The sequence below is a fragment of the Neolamprologus multifasciatus genome, chromosome 2 (genome assembly GCF_963576455.1).
Source record: "Neolamprologus multifasciatus chromosome 2, fNeoMul1.2, whole genome shotgun sequence".
Classification (NCBI taxonomy): domain Eukaryota; kingdom Metazoa; phylum Chordata; class Actinopteri; order Cichliformes; family Cichlidae; genus Neolamprologus; species Neolamprologus multifasciatus.
This window is the reverse complement of record NC_140440.1, coordinates 30,298,018-30,315,686: the sequence shown is the minus strand read 5'-3', so window position 1 is coordinate 30,315,686 and position 17,669 is coordinate 30,298,018. Positions and strand designations below refer to the sequence as shown.

General features: G+C 38.7%; 1 protein-coding gene across 3 annotated transcripts in view; it reads left to right on the top strand.

Annotated features, from left to right (window-relative positions):
- Positions 1–17,669, top strand: part of pcdh11 (protocadherin 11) — a 134,166-nt gene that overhangs the window by 17,944 nt on the left and 98,553 nt on the right. The window contains exon 4 of one of the 3 annotated variants that reach the window (XM_085170554.1): positions 3,510–4,809. The exons of the other annotated variants lie outside the window; for them this stretch is intronic. Within the exon in view, the coding sequence (XP_085026680.1) occupies positions 3,510–3,593 (84 nt within the window). The 3' untranslated portion in view covers positions 3,594–4,809. Of the gene's footprint in view, positions 1–3,509; positions 4,810–17,669 lie in introns of those variants that run through there. 3 annotated transcript variants of the gene reach the window in all.

The window sequence follows — 17,669 nt, the reverse complement described above, 5'->3', positions numbered from 1 at the left end:
AAATATGCAGAAATATTCAGCCTGTGTTCAAGCACCCTAAGTTATTATCCGTTATGAATTTTATGCATCAAGGATTGAAATTGATTTCCACTCATGTTACTGATCAGAGTGAAGAATTGTTATTTTTATTTTTATTTTTGCAAATAATTTCAAATCAATGAATATTTAATTAGTAAACATTCTGCCAAATCTCTTCGGCTATGGTTCTATCTGATTATTTCTAAGGTATATTTATCCACTCTTCTAATAGAACATGGGTTTAATATTCTCATATTCTCGTATTATATCCAACTAATATTTCAATATTAGCAAAAAAAAAATTGTTCTCATTGGTTTTCCTCAGCGATCCATCTTTAGTGATGTTAAGCTGGCAATATATCTATTTTTTTCTCTCTGTCCCCTTGAGCAATTGGCAAGTGATTCCTCCCACTTTACACATTAGATTTCCCACAAGTTTAAAGTGTGCTTATTTAAAGCCTATGTCATAGAAAAAAATAGCATGAAGCTTTGCCTGATGAGAATCATTGGCTGCAAAGGTTAATTAAATGCACCAAAGGGTTAATCACTCGTAATACAGTATGATTAAAATCACTCTAATTGGTTTGAGAAAGAGGCTGATAAGAAAGAAGAAAAAGGCAGCTGTCCTTTAAGATTATCAGGAGTACCATAAACTAGCCTTGAGTGAGTCCTGTCCTCAGGATCCAAAGCGATATGACAATAGATGCCTAGCAGCCCTGTTTGCTAAAGGGCTATTAAAATTGAATCTGTTTGAGTTTATCTTTACGCTTCTTCAAAGAAACTACGTTTTCAAAGTTTTAAATAGCACTTATAAACAACACTTCAAAATGTGTATGATTCTTGATCTGATGTGGTATAAACATAATGTTTGAGGACTTGTAGAGATCATTTGTAGTGTTGCTCTTAAAAGAAAAACTACATTTGGTCTGTAAGTGGCAGCTATTCACTCTCAGTTCAGCTTAACTTAATAAAAAAAACCTCCAAACGCAAAGATCATAGGTAGTTTTCCCTGTTCTTCATCAAAGTGACGCAGTTCTTTTGTGCATTAAAGTAATATCTAATTGTCACAGAAGAAGGTGAAAATGAAACCTAGACAAAAAGCCGAGCCATTGAATAACAATAGAGAGGGAATGCGGGAGGAGATAATTATGGTTGAAGGTCAACAAAACGTTTCCAGGGACTTTACAGATGTAGCTGATAAAGACTAAAGCTTGTAAAAATACTTCAGAGACTACAGATTTGTGCCACCATATGGCTTCATTATACAGTAAACGCAAATCTCCTCTTTTCCCTCCCTTCTCTTCCTATTTTTTATGCATCTCATCATTTTCTTTTAACCCCTACCCCCTTGATATTAGAGGTCAATCTGCCTCCAGTGATGAGGAGCACTTGTGAGCGTATGTGATTTAGAGGAATCAGATCAAATGACTACCACCCTGCTTAAGTGATCTCAGACATCATGATGAATAGGTTGGCTAATATTTTCTTATGTTTGGCCCATAATTCTACGCCCACAGTGCAGGAATTGAGATTAACATTTTGTTAGTGTCTTCTGGTACCACTTCACACAGTACTGTGCAAAGGTATTGAGCTCTCCTTGATTTCTTGATTTTTTTCATTCCAAGAAGCCAGACATTGTTCTCGATTTTAAAGTTGTCCTACGGAATAGTTCTCCAGGCTTCCGGAAGGTCTTTCAAAGTTTTTCTTTGGACATTGGCTGCTTTTTTTCTCTCTTTTTCAGTCAAATCCCTCTACCTGACCAGTTTTAGAGGAATGTTTTATTATTATAGCATAAAAAACACATAACTCAAGGGATAAGCCAGTGATGCCTCTACAATATAGGCCCTGTTTTGCTTAAATGTGACACAAAAACATGGTGCCAGTGGTCAATGGACAAATACTGAGGTATGTCAAATTACACAAAAACTGGATTGAAACTCAGTGGCGACAGGTCTGATGAATTAATTAAGCCAAATGTAACTTTTTTGTTTCAAATCATTGTCAGTATGTATGTAAAACATGGTGGAGGCTTTGTCATGGTTTTGGGATCCATTTTAACCAGTGGTTCTGGGAACCTTGTCAAAATTGATTACTAACATCAAAAAGTGTCATCAAATTTTGATCCACCATGCAATACCTTCTGGAAAGCATCTAAATAGCAATGGCTTCATTTTCCAGCATGACAATGATCCCAAACACACTGTCAATAATGTAAAAATAAACCTGGGTGGAAAAGCACAGAGTGGAACACTCGGTCATGGATTGGCTTCTCCAGAGTCTGGACCTGTGTGGGATCATCATGACAAAGAACAGAACAAAAGGCAGCCGACATCCAAAGAAGAGCTTTGAATGTCCTTCAAGAAGCCTGGAGAACTATTCATGGAGACGATTTAAAGAAATTACAAGAATGCTTAAGACAGTTCAGGCTGTCTTAGAGATTAAAGTTGGTCATACCAAATATTGACTTTGAAGCTGGTCAGAATTGTATAAGCATTGTTTTTGCCTTACGTGGATACTGTATTCCCATGTATCTTTGCACATTTTTTAATAAATTTCCAAAAATATAGCAAAATATCAAGAAATTGGATGACCACAGTACTGGACATTGAATAAATAAAGGTATTTTATAGATGTATTGGATAACAAAGGCAATATTAAACCTTATTTGTGCAAACATCTTTTATTTATGCGGGGGAAGGAATGGACCAGTCACACTTGCCACCTATAGTTTGATGTTTGATTGCAGGATGTTTGTGCTTAATGGTAGTGGGTGCACAGACGGGCATTAAAGCTATGATTTCACAAGGTGATCAGTTTCAAATCCTTGCAACTGATTATGGTTTTGTTTGTAGTAGGGTTTTTTGGTCATTTTTTGCATTTTATTATTATTATTTGTTTATTTCTGTTGAGTCATTGTTGAGTCATTGCATCTGTAATCACTGTGCTTTGTTAATGTGAGCACTATCAAGACAGATTCTTCCCAATCGCAGATATGTTGGTACCTTTGTGAGGAACAGCAAAATGTAATATTCTGTACATATCAGAGGACCCACTGGCAAGGGTCCGAAATAAAGACTGGGCCTAAATTGATCCAAATATATTTTTTTTCTTTTTTGAGGGGAAATGGAGAGTGCTGCACTAGTGTGGTGGGAGAGAAAAAAAAAGATAAATTGGGAGTGGTAATTGGATGAGATTGCATGCTCTGATAAGTACAGGAAAATGCACAAATGTGTGACACCTGTAGCATTCTTCAAGGAAACCTGACACCATAATGACTTGATTGCCAGCCGTACCTTGAAGAATGCTTTATTTTTTTATTTTTTTTATTTATTTTTTTAAATATCATCCACACTCTTTTTGGAGTTTTCTTTAATCAGTGTTCAACGTAGCCTCACACGGCTACGTTGATAAGGCTACAGCATAGGCTGCTCAGAGCTCAATGATATTGTAACTACAATCTCCCTATATCTGTCTGTCTCTCTATATTTCAGGAGATGGCACTGAAACCACCACACTATGGCACACTCTGTGGCACAGGTACAGCTCGCTCCCACAGGATTAAAATCAATCTCTAGCTCCCAAAAGAGAGAAAAGAAAGAAAAAAGAGAGAGTGAGAGGGCAGAGGGAGGAAAGGAGGAAGGCAAGAACTGAAGAGGTGAAAACAAGTACTTTACTGCCTCTACAGCCTCAAACCACACCTCTTCACACAATTGAGCGAAAAGATGAATTTAGAGGGGGTGGGGGGGAAGGGGAAGGGGAGTCTCAGAAAAGAACAGACAATGCTTCATGTTGCTGCCTGAAACTTGACAAAACCCTTCATGTGAATCTGTTGGAAGTTGGAAATGCTTTACTGAGTCCTCTGCTATTATTTACCTTATGTCAGTGGGGATGATATTGTATGCCCCATACCCTCCTCAAAAAATGTCCCACTCCAGCACCCACTCTGTAAAATAGGTGTCAAATACAGTCAGTAGATCTGTAAAGTATGTTTATATGTATGTATGTATATCTATCACAGAGTTGATGGTGTTTATATTTATTGATTGCCTTTTATTTGCTTTGTTTTCAAAACTGCCTGGTGGCCATTTTTATTTTCCTACTTTCTATTTTTTGTATCATTTGATGTTGCTCTATCTGGGCTTGCTCATGGAACTAATGACTTTTAATATATTTATGCTGCAAAGCCTATGATCTGTAGGCTTCCATTAGTATTGAGTCCGCTCACAGTGTATCATGTCTGTCACCCTTTGCCTCGTTTATTTCCACTTTTGCAGCTGATTACATTGTTGGTGACAAGTGTGGCTGATGTTGCAGATGCATGCATGGCCCTACAATACCAACAGATTCGCAGTGCTTTTTAGCTGTGCTACCGTTCGCCATGCTGTTATTACACTGGTAGAAATGGTAGGACAAGTTTAATACTTTGAGCTAAGCCACAATCACAAAGGACTAACTGCTGGGGTTATAATCAAAAGCTGTTTATGTAGGGCAGATTTGAAGAGCACTAAGCCTAACCTTTTGTGTGTCGCTTACTATTTCGAAGTCAGAACTGATTTAACTGTTGGGACCCATATTAAAATGACTCCAGATGGTTGGGGAAAAAAAATCGTAATTATAATCCTCTGGCAGTCATTAATATTTCTTGGGTTCAAGCAAAAAGTGCTTCACTTTGTACACTTATTTACACTGAAAAAAAGAGAAACGTATTTTCTGATGAGAACAACACTGAACACCAAAATAAATAGGTACTCCAGGATTGAGTTTAAAAACAAGCAATAAGTTAAGATTTGATTTAAAAAAAAATCCACTATGATGCACTTAATATTCAGAGCAACGCTTTTTTCTACTTTTTCTCCACTCATAGGACCATCATGACACATTATGTCTTATTGAATCATTTCTACCATGCACACCAGTAACTGGCTCGATGGATTTGCAGCGTTATTGTTCAATAATCCTGTTAATTGGTAAGCTAAACGTCTTTAATAGGTAAGGCCTAAAAGGCAACTTCAGTACAGAAATATAAACATAGAATTAGAGTAATTAAAATGGACAAAGTCTGTGTAGTCAGTTAGAGATGTGCGGCTTGACTTGGGTAGGTGCTGTTTTCCCTCCTATATATAGTTAAATGAAATGACTGCACAGACAAGATGCCTTTTTTTCATTTTGTTCCAGTCTTTGATCTGTCATGGTTGTACAGGCTGTGTCCATTTTAAAGCTTTTAATTTTATGTGTGTCACCTCTTTGTAAGGCAGGTTGTTATTATTTAAGGAGGTATATTCATGTAATTATGGTATCAAATGTATTCACTACTGCGTAGGAGCCACAGTATGAAATATACATAGCATCCTAGCACTGTGTAATAATTAGATTTGCCTGATCTTTGGGGAAAAGACAAAAAAAAAAAAAACATGCAGGGGAAAGCTTTTGTCCTTGTAAGGGAGACAGAAACCTCACTTTTATTCAATGTGAAGTACAATATGCACCTTACATGATCTTTGTAATTGACTTTGATTTGCCAGTGTGGAGAAAACTGTAAATGTTTTGTTTATGTATGTGTGCGCTTCTGAAATTTATTAAAGTCTTTTGCATTGTATTGCATATTTCGATGACTCTTCTTATTCATTGTTTTAAGCATCCAATATTAGTTTACATCACACAGTTTTCTGCACACGATGCCGTGTCTGCCTGATGAGAACAGTAAGACTATAATGAGGCCAGCACATGTTGTAGAATAATTTGTTGTTTTTCTCATATACACTTAGTTGGTGACATTAAGTATTGGTAAAACAGGCTGTGGCCTGTAAAAAATATATGTAGTTGTGTTGGTTGAGGCAGCATTAATAGTTCAATTTCAGCCACAGAAAAACACCCATACATTTCTTCTACATTTTGCAACAGTATAGCATTTAAATAGGCAAAAGAAACAAAAAACAATGATTTACATCGCTAATTAGGAACAGATTACAGATAAAAAAGTTATGGAAATTTCAAGAAGAACGTATCCTTTGAAGTGCAGAGACAGAAAACAGCCAAACAGGAGCTTTTTTTGGACCGACACGTTTTTTTTTTTATTTATCTTCCTTCCATGAGAGCTGATAATGATCATTCGATAAAGATAACTCTGCTGTTATGATGTACAGTAGGGCACGAAAACAGGGGTTTACACATCTGAGAGAGACTGATGCTAGAAAGTACAATAACCACTGCTCAAACATTGTGTTATGTGGTGTTTATGCGGATTTGATCCAAAAATACAGACTTGAAAGACATAAAACAAAGTCTGAGTCGAGACAACAGAAAATGTTTAATTGCTTATCAGAGTTACTTCATAGTTTGAAACCAAGCGAGCTAATCAGTTCCCGTGGGGAAAGTGTCCTTGGTGATTTGAGAAAGTGGTGCACACTCAAGAAAAGCGTTCTCCAATGGAGAGTGCATAAATGTCAACTTTCTATTAATAGATAAATGTAAACCTGATAAATGCATCGTCTCGGCATAAAAACAGAGAGCGTAGATAGATAATAAGGTAGATGTATCTCTTTGAGGAACAAAAATTCAGCTTGATTTTTTTCTTTCATATATAATTAGGCAATACATGTTTTCAGATGAACCATAAATAAATTTAACAGCCAACTATTAATGAGTATTGACATTTGTTCATGAGTGGTATGTGTTAGATGGAGTTTTTTCCAGCGTCTTGGTGCAAAGTCCAAATTAAGAAGGAAGAAAGAAACAAAAAAAGGAAATTTATTCAGTGGATGCTGGGTTCTAGCTCTGTCTGTGAATCACTGTTTTTCTTTGTTTGTTTTTTTCATTTTTTGGTTGTTAGAAAAGGCACACAAAATCCAGTACTTCTATCTTTTTATATGGCTATTAAAGCTCGCCCCATAGCTACATTACAGCGTGTCACTGAGCAAAGCATTAGCAGAGTTTCTTTGTTGACATATTGATTCATGATTTATGAGACGGCAGTGTTCAATTTCATTTACCAGGCCAGGAAGCAAGTTATATGTATTAAGTTTGATTACTTATTGTATAATGCAATGATACGTCTGCAGCTGGAGCATCATATATATGGACCAACATGCTGGGCTTTACACAGACGCACATGCGGCCAGTGGTTATGTTCGTGGAGAGGCTTGCTAAATGCCCTTCATTAAATTATATGGATATGTTTCTTTTTCCACTTTGTTTGCTTCATCATTTAGACAGTGGCTTCTTGTTTTCCTGTAATGTCAGCTATTCACTTCGTTATTTAAGATTGCATCCTAATAACTAGTTGGGAATACTTCACAATACTCAGAAAGTATGTGTGAAGTTTGTTATACCAGACAAAGACTGCATAGCTGGCCCAGTGACTTTCCTCAACCTTGAGAATGCATGGAATCAGTGCAATCAGTACATCAGCCCTGTTATCAGTTCTTTGCCTCTAATAAATGTAACATAAAACTAAAGCATGTCTGTTATTTATGTGGTTTAGATTGCAAAGGAGTAACTGAGTAGGCAAAAACCATTACACATTGATTTTACAAGTCACTCACGTTCTCTTCTGGGATCATTGATATAGGCTGTAGACGGTATAAAATTACAATTCAAGATTACAGATTTTTAAACCAAATGATTGCCGTAGTTGCTTTGTAAGTTCACTTTTTAAACGCATGGTGAATTCTGAGGATGGTATTGCATATATTTGATGTCTTTTTATGTTATAGAGAATAACAGAGGTTAAAGTGAAGGCATTTAATAGTTTGGTTGTCTTTGGGGAGGTGTAGGTCAATTTAACAAGCAGCAAGCATGCTCAGGGTATGATGTGAAGTTGTCCTGAAGCAATACTGACTGTGTAAGCAGAGGCTATTTATGCATGTGCTGTGCAGTGGTGCAGGAAACAAGAAGATGCTGTGTGTTTTTTTTCTGTTGCACTCCACTCAAGGCAACACTCCACACAATTGCTGCCAAATCTCTGCCAAACTGAATAATTCAATCATCCCCCATAGCTGCAGTGGTCTATCTACCTTTGTGTGTGCAACAATCAAATCAGTGTGGAAGCCTGCCGTGTGGTTCTTTCTGAGACACTGAGTAGCTCTACAGCCCGGAGATTGTTTTCATTGAAAACAATTGTGTTGATTAAACGAGGTGTGACTGTGGAGCAGGCATCTGAAGAACATCGATTGCTTGTACAATTGTTTGTTCCTTGTTAAAAGTGTGATCTAAAACAGTGGACACCGTTAGTGTGCAAGGAGCATATGGTTGGCTGGTGTGCCCTTAAGACAGTTAGTGTGCCTCTGTATTTCCAAAAATATCCCAGGTAAAGAAATCCATTGTGATCGCTTGTGTGGGCTTAATAATGCCTTTTGATTAATGACCACATAAAATTCTTAAATCACAGTTTCGGGTGGGTTAGCATGGCTTTATCAGGACCTGATTTATATTATTATATTTTATTGCATTTTATCTTTTGTGAATGTACATTACTTCATACAGATAAATGATCTTTACAACATTTTTCAGCAGATAGCAGCCTTCCCATTTCCCTTATCCCACAATTCTTTGAGGTACTCGTGTGGATTCAAGCTTTGCTTCGCCCATGTCCACTTAGCTCTAATTCCCCTGTAAAAAAAAAAAGAGAGTACTGTAAAGATTAGGCAAAATGTAAAATTGCTATTCTGTTTTATATTTTTGGCATAGCTGGACTGGCCATCGGGCATATCTATTTATTTTTATAACAGTATAAACAATGAGAGGTGATGGATTGGCCAGATGCTGGCAGATGTGTAAAAATAACTCAGTTGTTTGGTGGTGGCTATGGCGGAGCTGCCACAAGAGGCCAGGTGGATGAGGGAAAGGTGAGGCAGCAGGAGGAGAGACCCGAGGCGGCCACCGGTCAGAGTGTCAGGTGAACTGAACTTCAGGTAAGAAGTTATGACCTGCAGTCTATCTGGGTCGAATATAAACCAAGTTTAGGTGGAGTTTATTTTCGTTGTGCTGACTTTTTACAGTTACAATAACTCGTACTGCGCGCTAGCTAGCATGATGGAGTTTCTACAGCTGGGTGGGTGCTATGATGTTACTGATAGTGAAGTTTATTTTATTCATAAGGTTAGTTTGTAGAGTTGCCAACCGTCCCCTAAAAAACAATTTCTCTGAATTGTCTCGTATTCAGAGAAAATATTACGTGTTTTGTATTGAGGTGAAAAGGAACACAGTTTGTCCTGTACTTCAGCTACAATGGAAAAAGACACATAGCTGGAGTTTTTCTCTGTCTTTACGCTGTCAGCTGTCTCTTCTTCTCTCATTCAATCGTGAAACTGCTCAATGATCAGCTGATTGGCTTTTCTCTCTTGTTTGTTTATCGCCCACTTTGCACGGGAAAGAGGAAACCAGCGGTTGCCGTGCTAAACAACAGCAGCACGTTTAAGCTTGATCAGCTGTTGTTAGAATTTATTTAATATTAATTTCTAGTATCAGCTGATGTTTGCTGGAGCCACAGCTGTAAAAGCTGCTGGTCATTATGTCGGTTTGGTTATCTGGTGAGAGGGAAACATGAAGATGAAACCAGGCGATGTCCTTACTGAATCATCAGAGCTGAACAGGTGATGGAGAAACAGGTTTACCTTTTAGGTGACATGGATAAGTTGAAGGGAAGTTATGAACTGTTTCTGAGAGACAAATAACACCAGGATCCTTTCTGTGTAGCTGACAGCTGGTAACTGTGCAGGGGCGGGTCTAGCAAAGCTTTGCCAGGGGGGCAGGTGGGGCATTAGCGGGGAGAGGGGGGCACAAAGAAATACTTTTCTTTCTTATTCTCATTTAAAATATCTAGCTTTTATTAAATAATTATCTGAATCTTACAACCAAAGTTTTTATCTGATGTACAACGTATAGAAATCATACATAGACCAACAAGACAGTGTACATCACTGTCACAACAGCGTCTGTTTTCATTCAAAGGCTTTATGATTTTTCCTATAATACCTGATGGGCCGGTCTCTAGTCAAAATGCCCGGGCCGATTTTTTGTCCCAGTCCAGCCCTGATGTTTGGGTTTTTTTCTTTATCAGTTTTCGCTACCTGGGCATTAATGGTGCAATAACATGTCGTGGACATCTGCAAAAAAAAAAAAAACAAAACACTTACATAAAGGCTGTTTGAGTTTAAATTAGTTCCTCATTACCAGCCACAGCAGTGTGCTGATACAGAGTAAAATCAAGTGCTGGAGTCATTTCATCTCATTTGGTGTAATTTAACTACAAGAAAGTTATTCCTCAAAACGATTTGGAGTCAAATGTCATATTCTGCAAGTAACTTCACACAGTACTGTTTTTAGAAGACGTAAAATATGATTCGCAGCAGTGAGTGGATTTTTTCCTGCATCCTCAGAGGATTTTATCTGTGGACAAAGGTTTAAATAAATTGGGTTCTAATTTGCCACTGATATTATCTGGTGAAGGGTCATTAGTGTTACTGTTCTTTAACTACTTTTAGTGTTCATTGTAGTTTACTGTTGCTGTTGTATTTTTTTTCCTGTTAATTCAATAATGTCAGGGCATGCAGTCTGGGAAGTGTGTAGCTGTGATGGAGCGGGTGTGATCATTGGTCCCATTGTGAGAGAATTAATAGTTTTACTTTTTTTAAAGCATACAGTAGAATACCTGCATGGCAACCTATTGTGCTATTTCATTGCCACTTCCCACTATGGATCACTGTTTAATACTATGTGATGCTGTCAAAATTGTGCGAAGCAGATATTCTTTTCTGAAATGTAGCTGGGTTGCTTGACTGATGGCATGTAATGACTGGTGATATGCAAATCAGGGTTCAGCTGTCTGGATCTGAACACTACTCTTTTTGAAAGAGGCTAACAATACTTCGTGTGACAAAAACAACCACTCCTAGGAATAATGTCTTCGCTCAAGAGAATTAGTCAGTGTTAAGGATGTTGTCATGACAAGATGCATGAATTTTTGCAAGCTGAAGGTGGCCAGACTAGAAGGCGGCAACTTAAAGACAATGTCCAAGGAAGGCTATGTCTGTGCTCCCCTTAATCCTGGTAATCCTCCTGCAGAATTCTTGATTTGCTTTTGTAAAAGAGATTGGGAGATGATAAGATGCTCGTCCGCCTCCTTAGAATAGCTGATAATCTGGTTTGAACAGAGGAATCAGGGGGTATTTAGCTTGCCTTAACATTTGCCCAAGCAGATGGCGCTGACGGGGGAAGGCACAACCTTAACCTTCATCCCCCTCCCTCTCTGCTTGGTCTACTTTGAGGGGGAAAAAAAGAACAGTGGGATGATAATCAATGTTGTTTATTTTGCTGCTTGACTCTTTAAGTACTTTCAGCCAGATTATAGGCTTTTGCAGGGGATAATCAGGAGACCGCAGACAATTGCTTTTTTCCCATCCTCACAGTATCCCCCCACGAATGCGTAAAGAAGGCGATTTAAAGTAGATGCCAACTCTTAATTCCTGATTAGTCCCATTGCAAACCCTGTTAAAATTAACTGGACACTGCGCTAATCACTGCATTTTGAACACTTGCTGTTCTGGTGCAGTGGACATACCGTATCCAGTGAGTAAGACGACTTCCCACAAGTGATATATCCATTAACACTCCCTTTTGAGGCTTTTTCCTCAGTGTGGTTACACACAAACACACTACAAACCCCCAAAAAGTTCTTGAGGGTAATTGTAACACTTCAGGACTGAACCTCTAGTGGGCTGACGTATTATAAAAAGAGACAGAGACAAGCCAAGTTCCCATCAAAGTTTTAAGGTAATTAAAGAAAAGCCAGTAAACAGCCAATATTAAAAATTAATACATGTTAAGACTCTCTTCTCCCTGAAAATTGTAAGTATACAATTTAACTGTCAAAAAAAGGAGCAACAGTAACTTTTTTTGGTTTTTGGACTGCAATATCTTCAGTAGCATTTATGTAAGCTGTAAGCATGACGGCATGTAATCCATTAAGTCATTTATATTGGTTCCCTAAGTCTACCTCTCTAAACTTAATACCTCCGGCAATCTTCTCAGCTTGGACTGGACACCTGCAACAAAAGCATTTGAAGAAATGAGATCAGCCCATTGACTAATTAGAACTGTGCACGGCATATGCGAGCGGAAGGACTATTTAACTAAAGCATTTGTTGCATCCATTTTTTTCTTTGTCTCTGCAGTTGTGTGCTATAACAGGATATTGTGCATAGCTGTCAGGCTCAGTCTGGTGTAGAAGCACAAAAGACAAGCAGCCCAGAATCCATCCTACTCAAACATGTACACGGTGCAAAGTTAATCCACATATACACAATGACATGCTGATTGTCTTTGTGCGCTCTCACTTCATCCAGACACAAGCAAAAGAGTCAAGCGCTCTCGAACAAGCCTTTTGAGGGGAACGGTCATTTTCGAAACAATTTGCATGAGACGCACAAACATTATACATTGTAATTGCACCTATCAGCACAGCTTGATATCTTTGTGTGATACTTGCTGTAATTGATGCAGTTATTGCATTTGTTTCTTCTCGTCTGTGCTGTGCTATTTAAGTGCTTCCTCGTAATAAAATTTTATTCAATGTGATGTGCTTGAAAGCTGATGTCAGCAAGGAGGTATGTACAGAACCATTAACAGAGAATATTAGATGGTGAACCACATAAAGCTAATGCTAGGCTGTGGTAACACGCATCATGCAGCTCATACTAATTGCTTGGACCTTTCCTTGTACCAGAGTTAAGACGTCGCTGGCTCTTTGAGGTTCACAAAAACAAAACAGAACACATCAGTGCCTTTAACTTAGCTTTTTGACACCATGCCTTCAGAAACGGCTTTTATTATGCAGCAGCTAGCACTGAAAACTTTAGCTCCAGTGCTTGGAAACATATGCCACAATAAGAAAAGGAAAGAGACCAAGATCTTGAAATGCAAAAGGATAATAGAATCAAGGAAAAGTCTTCTTTAGTAATGTGTGAGAAAGTCATAGATTGGCACACAGAATTTCAATGCATACAGTATTCGAAAACAGCAGCAAGCCATTCCCAAGATCAGTCATACTATTTTATAGTATTCTGACAGTGTCTGTATTTTTTGAATGGCAAGAGACTCTTTATAAAATGATAAGGCTTCATGTCAGACACTTGTGCTTAACACTCACCTTTTAAGATAAAACTGCTGTTAAGACTGCATTATAATTGTGTTATGACTGTGTTATAAACTAAAAACATAAGTATAACAGAACGCTTTTACTCTATTTGCATTTTGTGCTGGTAAGATAATTCTGTTTCTCTTTAGCTAATGAAACCAAAAGGTAGGAGTTTGTACACATAGATTTGAACATCTTAGTGTCATACAGTACTGATCTTACAGAATGTCCACAATATATCTTTTTATATACACTTTTCGGCAAAAGAAATGGAATGGCACAACTTAGATTACCTGTAATCCACACATATAGATATGCACTCCCTGTGATGGAGCAGACATGTGTTCCAACCCAGAAATAATGGACAACACTTCAATGACTTCAGTGAATTGTGCCGACCTTTTTGTATTGTGTGGATGATTGTGTGATGCTCCCTCAGATAATGACTGTGCCCTACTTTGACTTTGAGGCAATGACCTGAAATAAGGCACACAAGTGAAATCTGAGTCTCGATGAACCTGGAAGTGATTAAGGTCACCCAGACACACCACATTTGTTTGCCGACTCACATCAGCCGATGTCTGCAAATCATTTGGGAGTGCATTGTGGAAATACTTTCCGATGCAAACAGTGACCAGCATGCTTAGGAAGACTTTCAGAATGATTGGTACTCCTGTATAAGTTTGAAGCAAGTCCATTCTGAGTTCAACTCTATAGATATGCAAGTTTGTTTTTTTTGTTTGTTGTCAGAGCACCACTTTCTGAATGGTTTTTCCTGAAAACTATAGTTTGTGACATACTTCTTAGACTGTCCAACAATATTAGCAATATGATGAGAGTGCAAAGCATCAAAACATGCAGTGACTCATGAGAATACTATTGCTATGCATTAGCTCTGGACACTGACTAAACAAAGGGAGACTTACTTACTCACAAACGTTAAGAAAGGGCTCTATTAGCGCAAGTGCACAGCAAAGTACAGTGGCAGTGAGTCAATGAAAGTTTTTTTTAGGAATATAAAGATTCATCCAAGTACTTAAGTATGCATCACATATAGGGAAGTAAAACATCAAGCAAATGAAGACATCACAAACGATGATGCATTACTGAATCTTGCATTCATCTCAACTTAACTCTATTCAGCACTTTGATACATTATTTAACAAAGTGACTGAAAAGGCTGAGTTCCAGACTCTGAGTCTCACTGACATGATGCACATATGACTTTGGGGAAAACATGGATAACATGAGATCATGTCTACCTCTTGAGGGAAGGGTGCACTGAGTGGATCTCTGGCTTGTTTTTGTGCCTTGCTATTCTGCTGGGGATCAGTAAACAGATTCTTGCAACAGCCATGGTAAAAAAAAAAACAAAAAACAAAACTACTCTTCCTCTGCTGTGTATGTAAATCAGAGTAGGGGGATGTAATGAAACAATGAATTCTCCCTAATTTATTTTTTATTTTTTTTACAAGAGGGACTTATGGGACTCACTATATTTAGATACAACAAAGAGATTGCCAGGGGTGTCCAGTCTCTCTAGTTAAGTTGTGGAGTCTTAGCCAACTTGTCAATGAAGAACTGCTTACTTCAATGCTTAAAGACATGCTGGGTAAAAATGGAGCTCTGTGTCTCCCTCCAGACAATTTCAATTAAGCCTCTGTGGGGCTCAAAGAATGGATGTGTCAATAGATGGTAATTTTTTCACCTTAATAGATTACGGATGTGATCAGTAAGATCACTGGAGTTGATTCTGAGTTATGTGCAGTGTGTATTGTATTGGCTACATGCATAGCAAGCCTGTAAGATGACCCGCCCTGCCAGCAAGAATTGCTTTGTCACTCAGACAAATACGGCAGATGAATGCTCAGCATGATGCTGGGTTATTTGTCATCTGGTGTTCTCTTTCTAATGGGTTTACTGTTTATGATCCAGGTCAGAGAAGGACAAAGCACTCCACACCAGAAGTTACAACATATTCTTAATAAAGATCACTCGAAAGAGCCTAAATTCTCCACTTTTTAAACTGTTTTATTATTCCCACTCTACTTCTCAACTTAACCTCCAGCAAAATATAATCATTTTGCTTTTTATACTCATTCTAAACTGCTTGGGGTTTTCTCTTCAGTAAGTGGGGTCTTTACCTTAAAATATATAATATTTTAAGGTAAATATTATAAACACCCAGCTTGCCCCTGCGGGCGGTTTATCCTTCAAGCTCGGGTCCTCTACCAGAGGCCTGGGAGCTTGAGGGTCCTGCGCAGTATCTTAGCTGTTCCTAGGACCGCGCTTTTCTGGACAGAGATCTCCGATGTTGTTCCTGCTGGAGCCACTCGCCTAGCTTGGGAGTCACCGCACCTAGTGCTCCGATTACCACTGGGACCACCGTTACCTTCACCCTCCACATCCTCTCGAGCTCTTCTCTGAGCCCTTGGTATTTCTCGAGCTTCTCGTGTTCCTTCTTCCTGATGTTGCTGTCATTCGGAACCGCTACATCGATCATTGCGGCCGTCTTCTTCTGTTTGTCTACCACCACTATGTCTGGTTGGTTAGCCACCACCATTTTGTCCGTCTGTATCTGGAAGTCCCACAGGATCTTAGCTCGGTCATTCTCCATAACCCTTGCGGGCGTCTCCCATTTTGACCTCGGGACTTCCAGGCCATATTTGGCACAGATGTTTCTTTATACTATGTCGGCCACTTGGTTATGGCGTTCCATGTATGCCCTGCCTGCTAGCATCTTACACCCTGCTGGATTGTCTCAGGGGCATGCACCAGCCTGCACCTGGGGTCTTGCCTGGTGTGATAGACCCCAGCCTCTATGGATCTTGTACTCAGAGCTTGTTCTTGTTCTGCCATGATTAGTGCCTCTGTGCTGTCTTTCAGTCGAGCTTTGTCCAGCCACTGGTAGGATTTCTGGATATCAGCCACCTGCTCTATCTGCCGGTGGTACATTCCGTGCAGGGGCCTGTCCTTCCATGATGGTTCCTCGTCTCCCTCCTTTTTCTTGGGTTTCTGCTGCCTGAGGTATTCACTGAGCACTCGGTCAGTTGGGGCCATCTTCCTAATGTATTCTGCTTAGCGTACAGCCTCAGGGTGCTGGACTTGGGGTGATACCCTCCATGCATGGTAAGGAGCTTTCTTGTCTTTATGTCAGTGGCTTCTATCTCCTCCTTTGGCCAACTTATTATACCAGCTGAGTACCTGATCATGGGCATATATATATATATATATATATATATATATATATATATATATATATATATATATATATGCAGGACATTCAATTCAATTCAGTTCAATTTTCATTTATAGAGCGCCAAATCAAAACAACAGTCGCCTCAAGGCGCTTTATACTGTAAGGTGGACCCTGCAATAATACATACTAGCTTAGGACGGTGTATTTTGTAGTCACTAAGAACTGCTTAACCATGATTTTATTTGACCGAAACTCTGTTAGGGATATGGGTTTATCCCCGTCATTTACTGTAACACCATCATCTCACATATTTTTAATATAACATTTAACCTTGAAAATATGATACTGCAGATGCAGAGAGACAGAATCTTTGCAAAGTCAGATATTTTCATCCTTACCAAGTAGGAAGGGGGAGTAATGCTGCCATGTTTGCCTTTTGGAGATAACACCTCAGAGGTCATTTGAATGACAAGTTGTAATGTGGGTCACATCAAACACACCAGGAAACCAACTTCCTGACATGTGAGATTTTTACTCTTTTGCATTTTTTTTTTTTTTTTTTACTATCGTTATATTATTATATAGCTGTGACTGGTGGAGTTCAATGCCACACATATGGGGCTGGGTGATAACACAAGAGGCTTTACACATCAGGTTTGCTCAATATTAAAGTTATAGAGACTTCCCGTTATCCCTCCATTAGATTTCTCATAAAAAAAAAAAAATATGTTACAGAAATGGAGCCCATAATCATATCCTTAACATTCAGGATTAGAATTCCTCCAAAACGAACTGTCCTTGACTACTTTAAAGGAAAACATGAAAGGCGGTGCATGTCAAGACACACATTCCCCAGCAACGTGAAGATTCTTGGCTCTTATCTGTTTGATTTTGCACTTAGGGATTTTTTCTTCATCTTTTCTCTTCAAACATCAAGTGCCAAAGTCATTTACATGTGCTAGGGGCAACCAGAGTTAAAACACAGACATACAACTTACTGCTGTCTAGAGGCGGTGTATGAAGAAAATAAGGAAGTTGTAAGGGATAGGTAAAATAAGGCAGCAGAGGAAGAGTAAAATGAAAGGAAGGCGAGGAGGAAGGGAGGAGAAAGAGAATGAGAGAAATGAGGACAGTAGGAGGTGAGTGCAGTGAAACACAGAGAGGGTAATTCAATTTGACTAAAACTCTGTCGCTTCATACAACAGGGGATTGGCCTAACCACCAAAATGAATTAAAATTCATGAACTTTTGAAGAGAGAGCTGCCAGCAGGAAGTGGAGAGGATAAGACACAGTTAAAGCAGATATTATTTTTTTCTAAT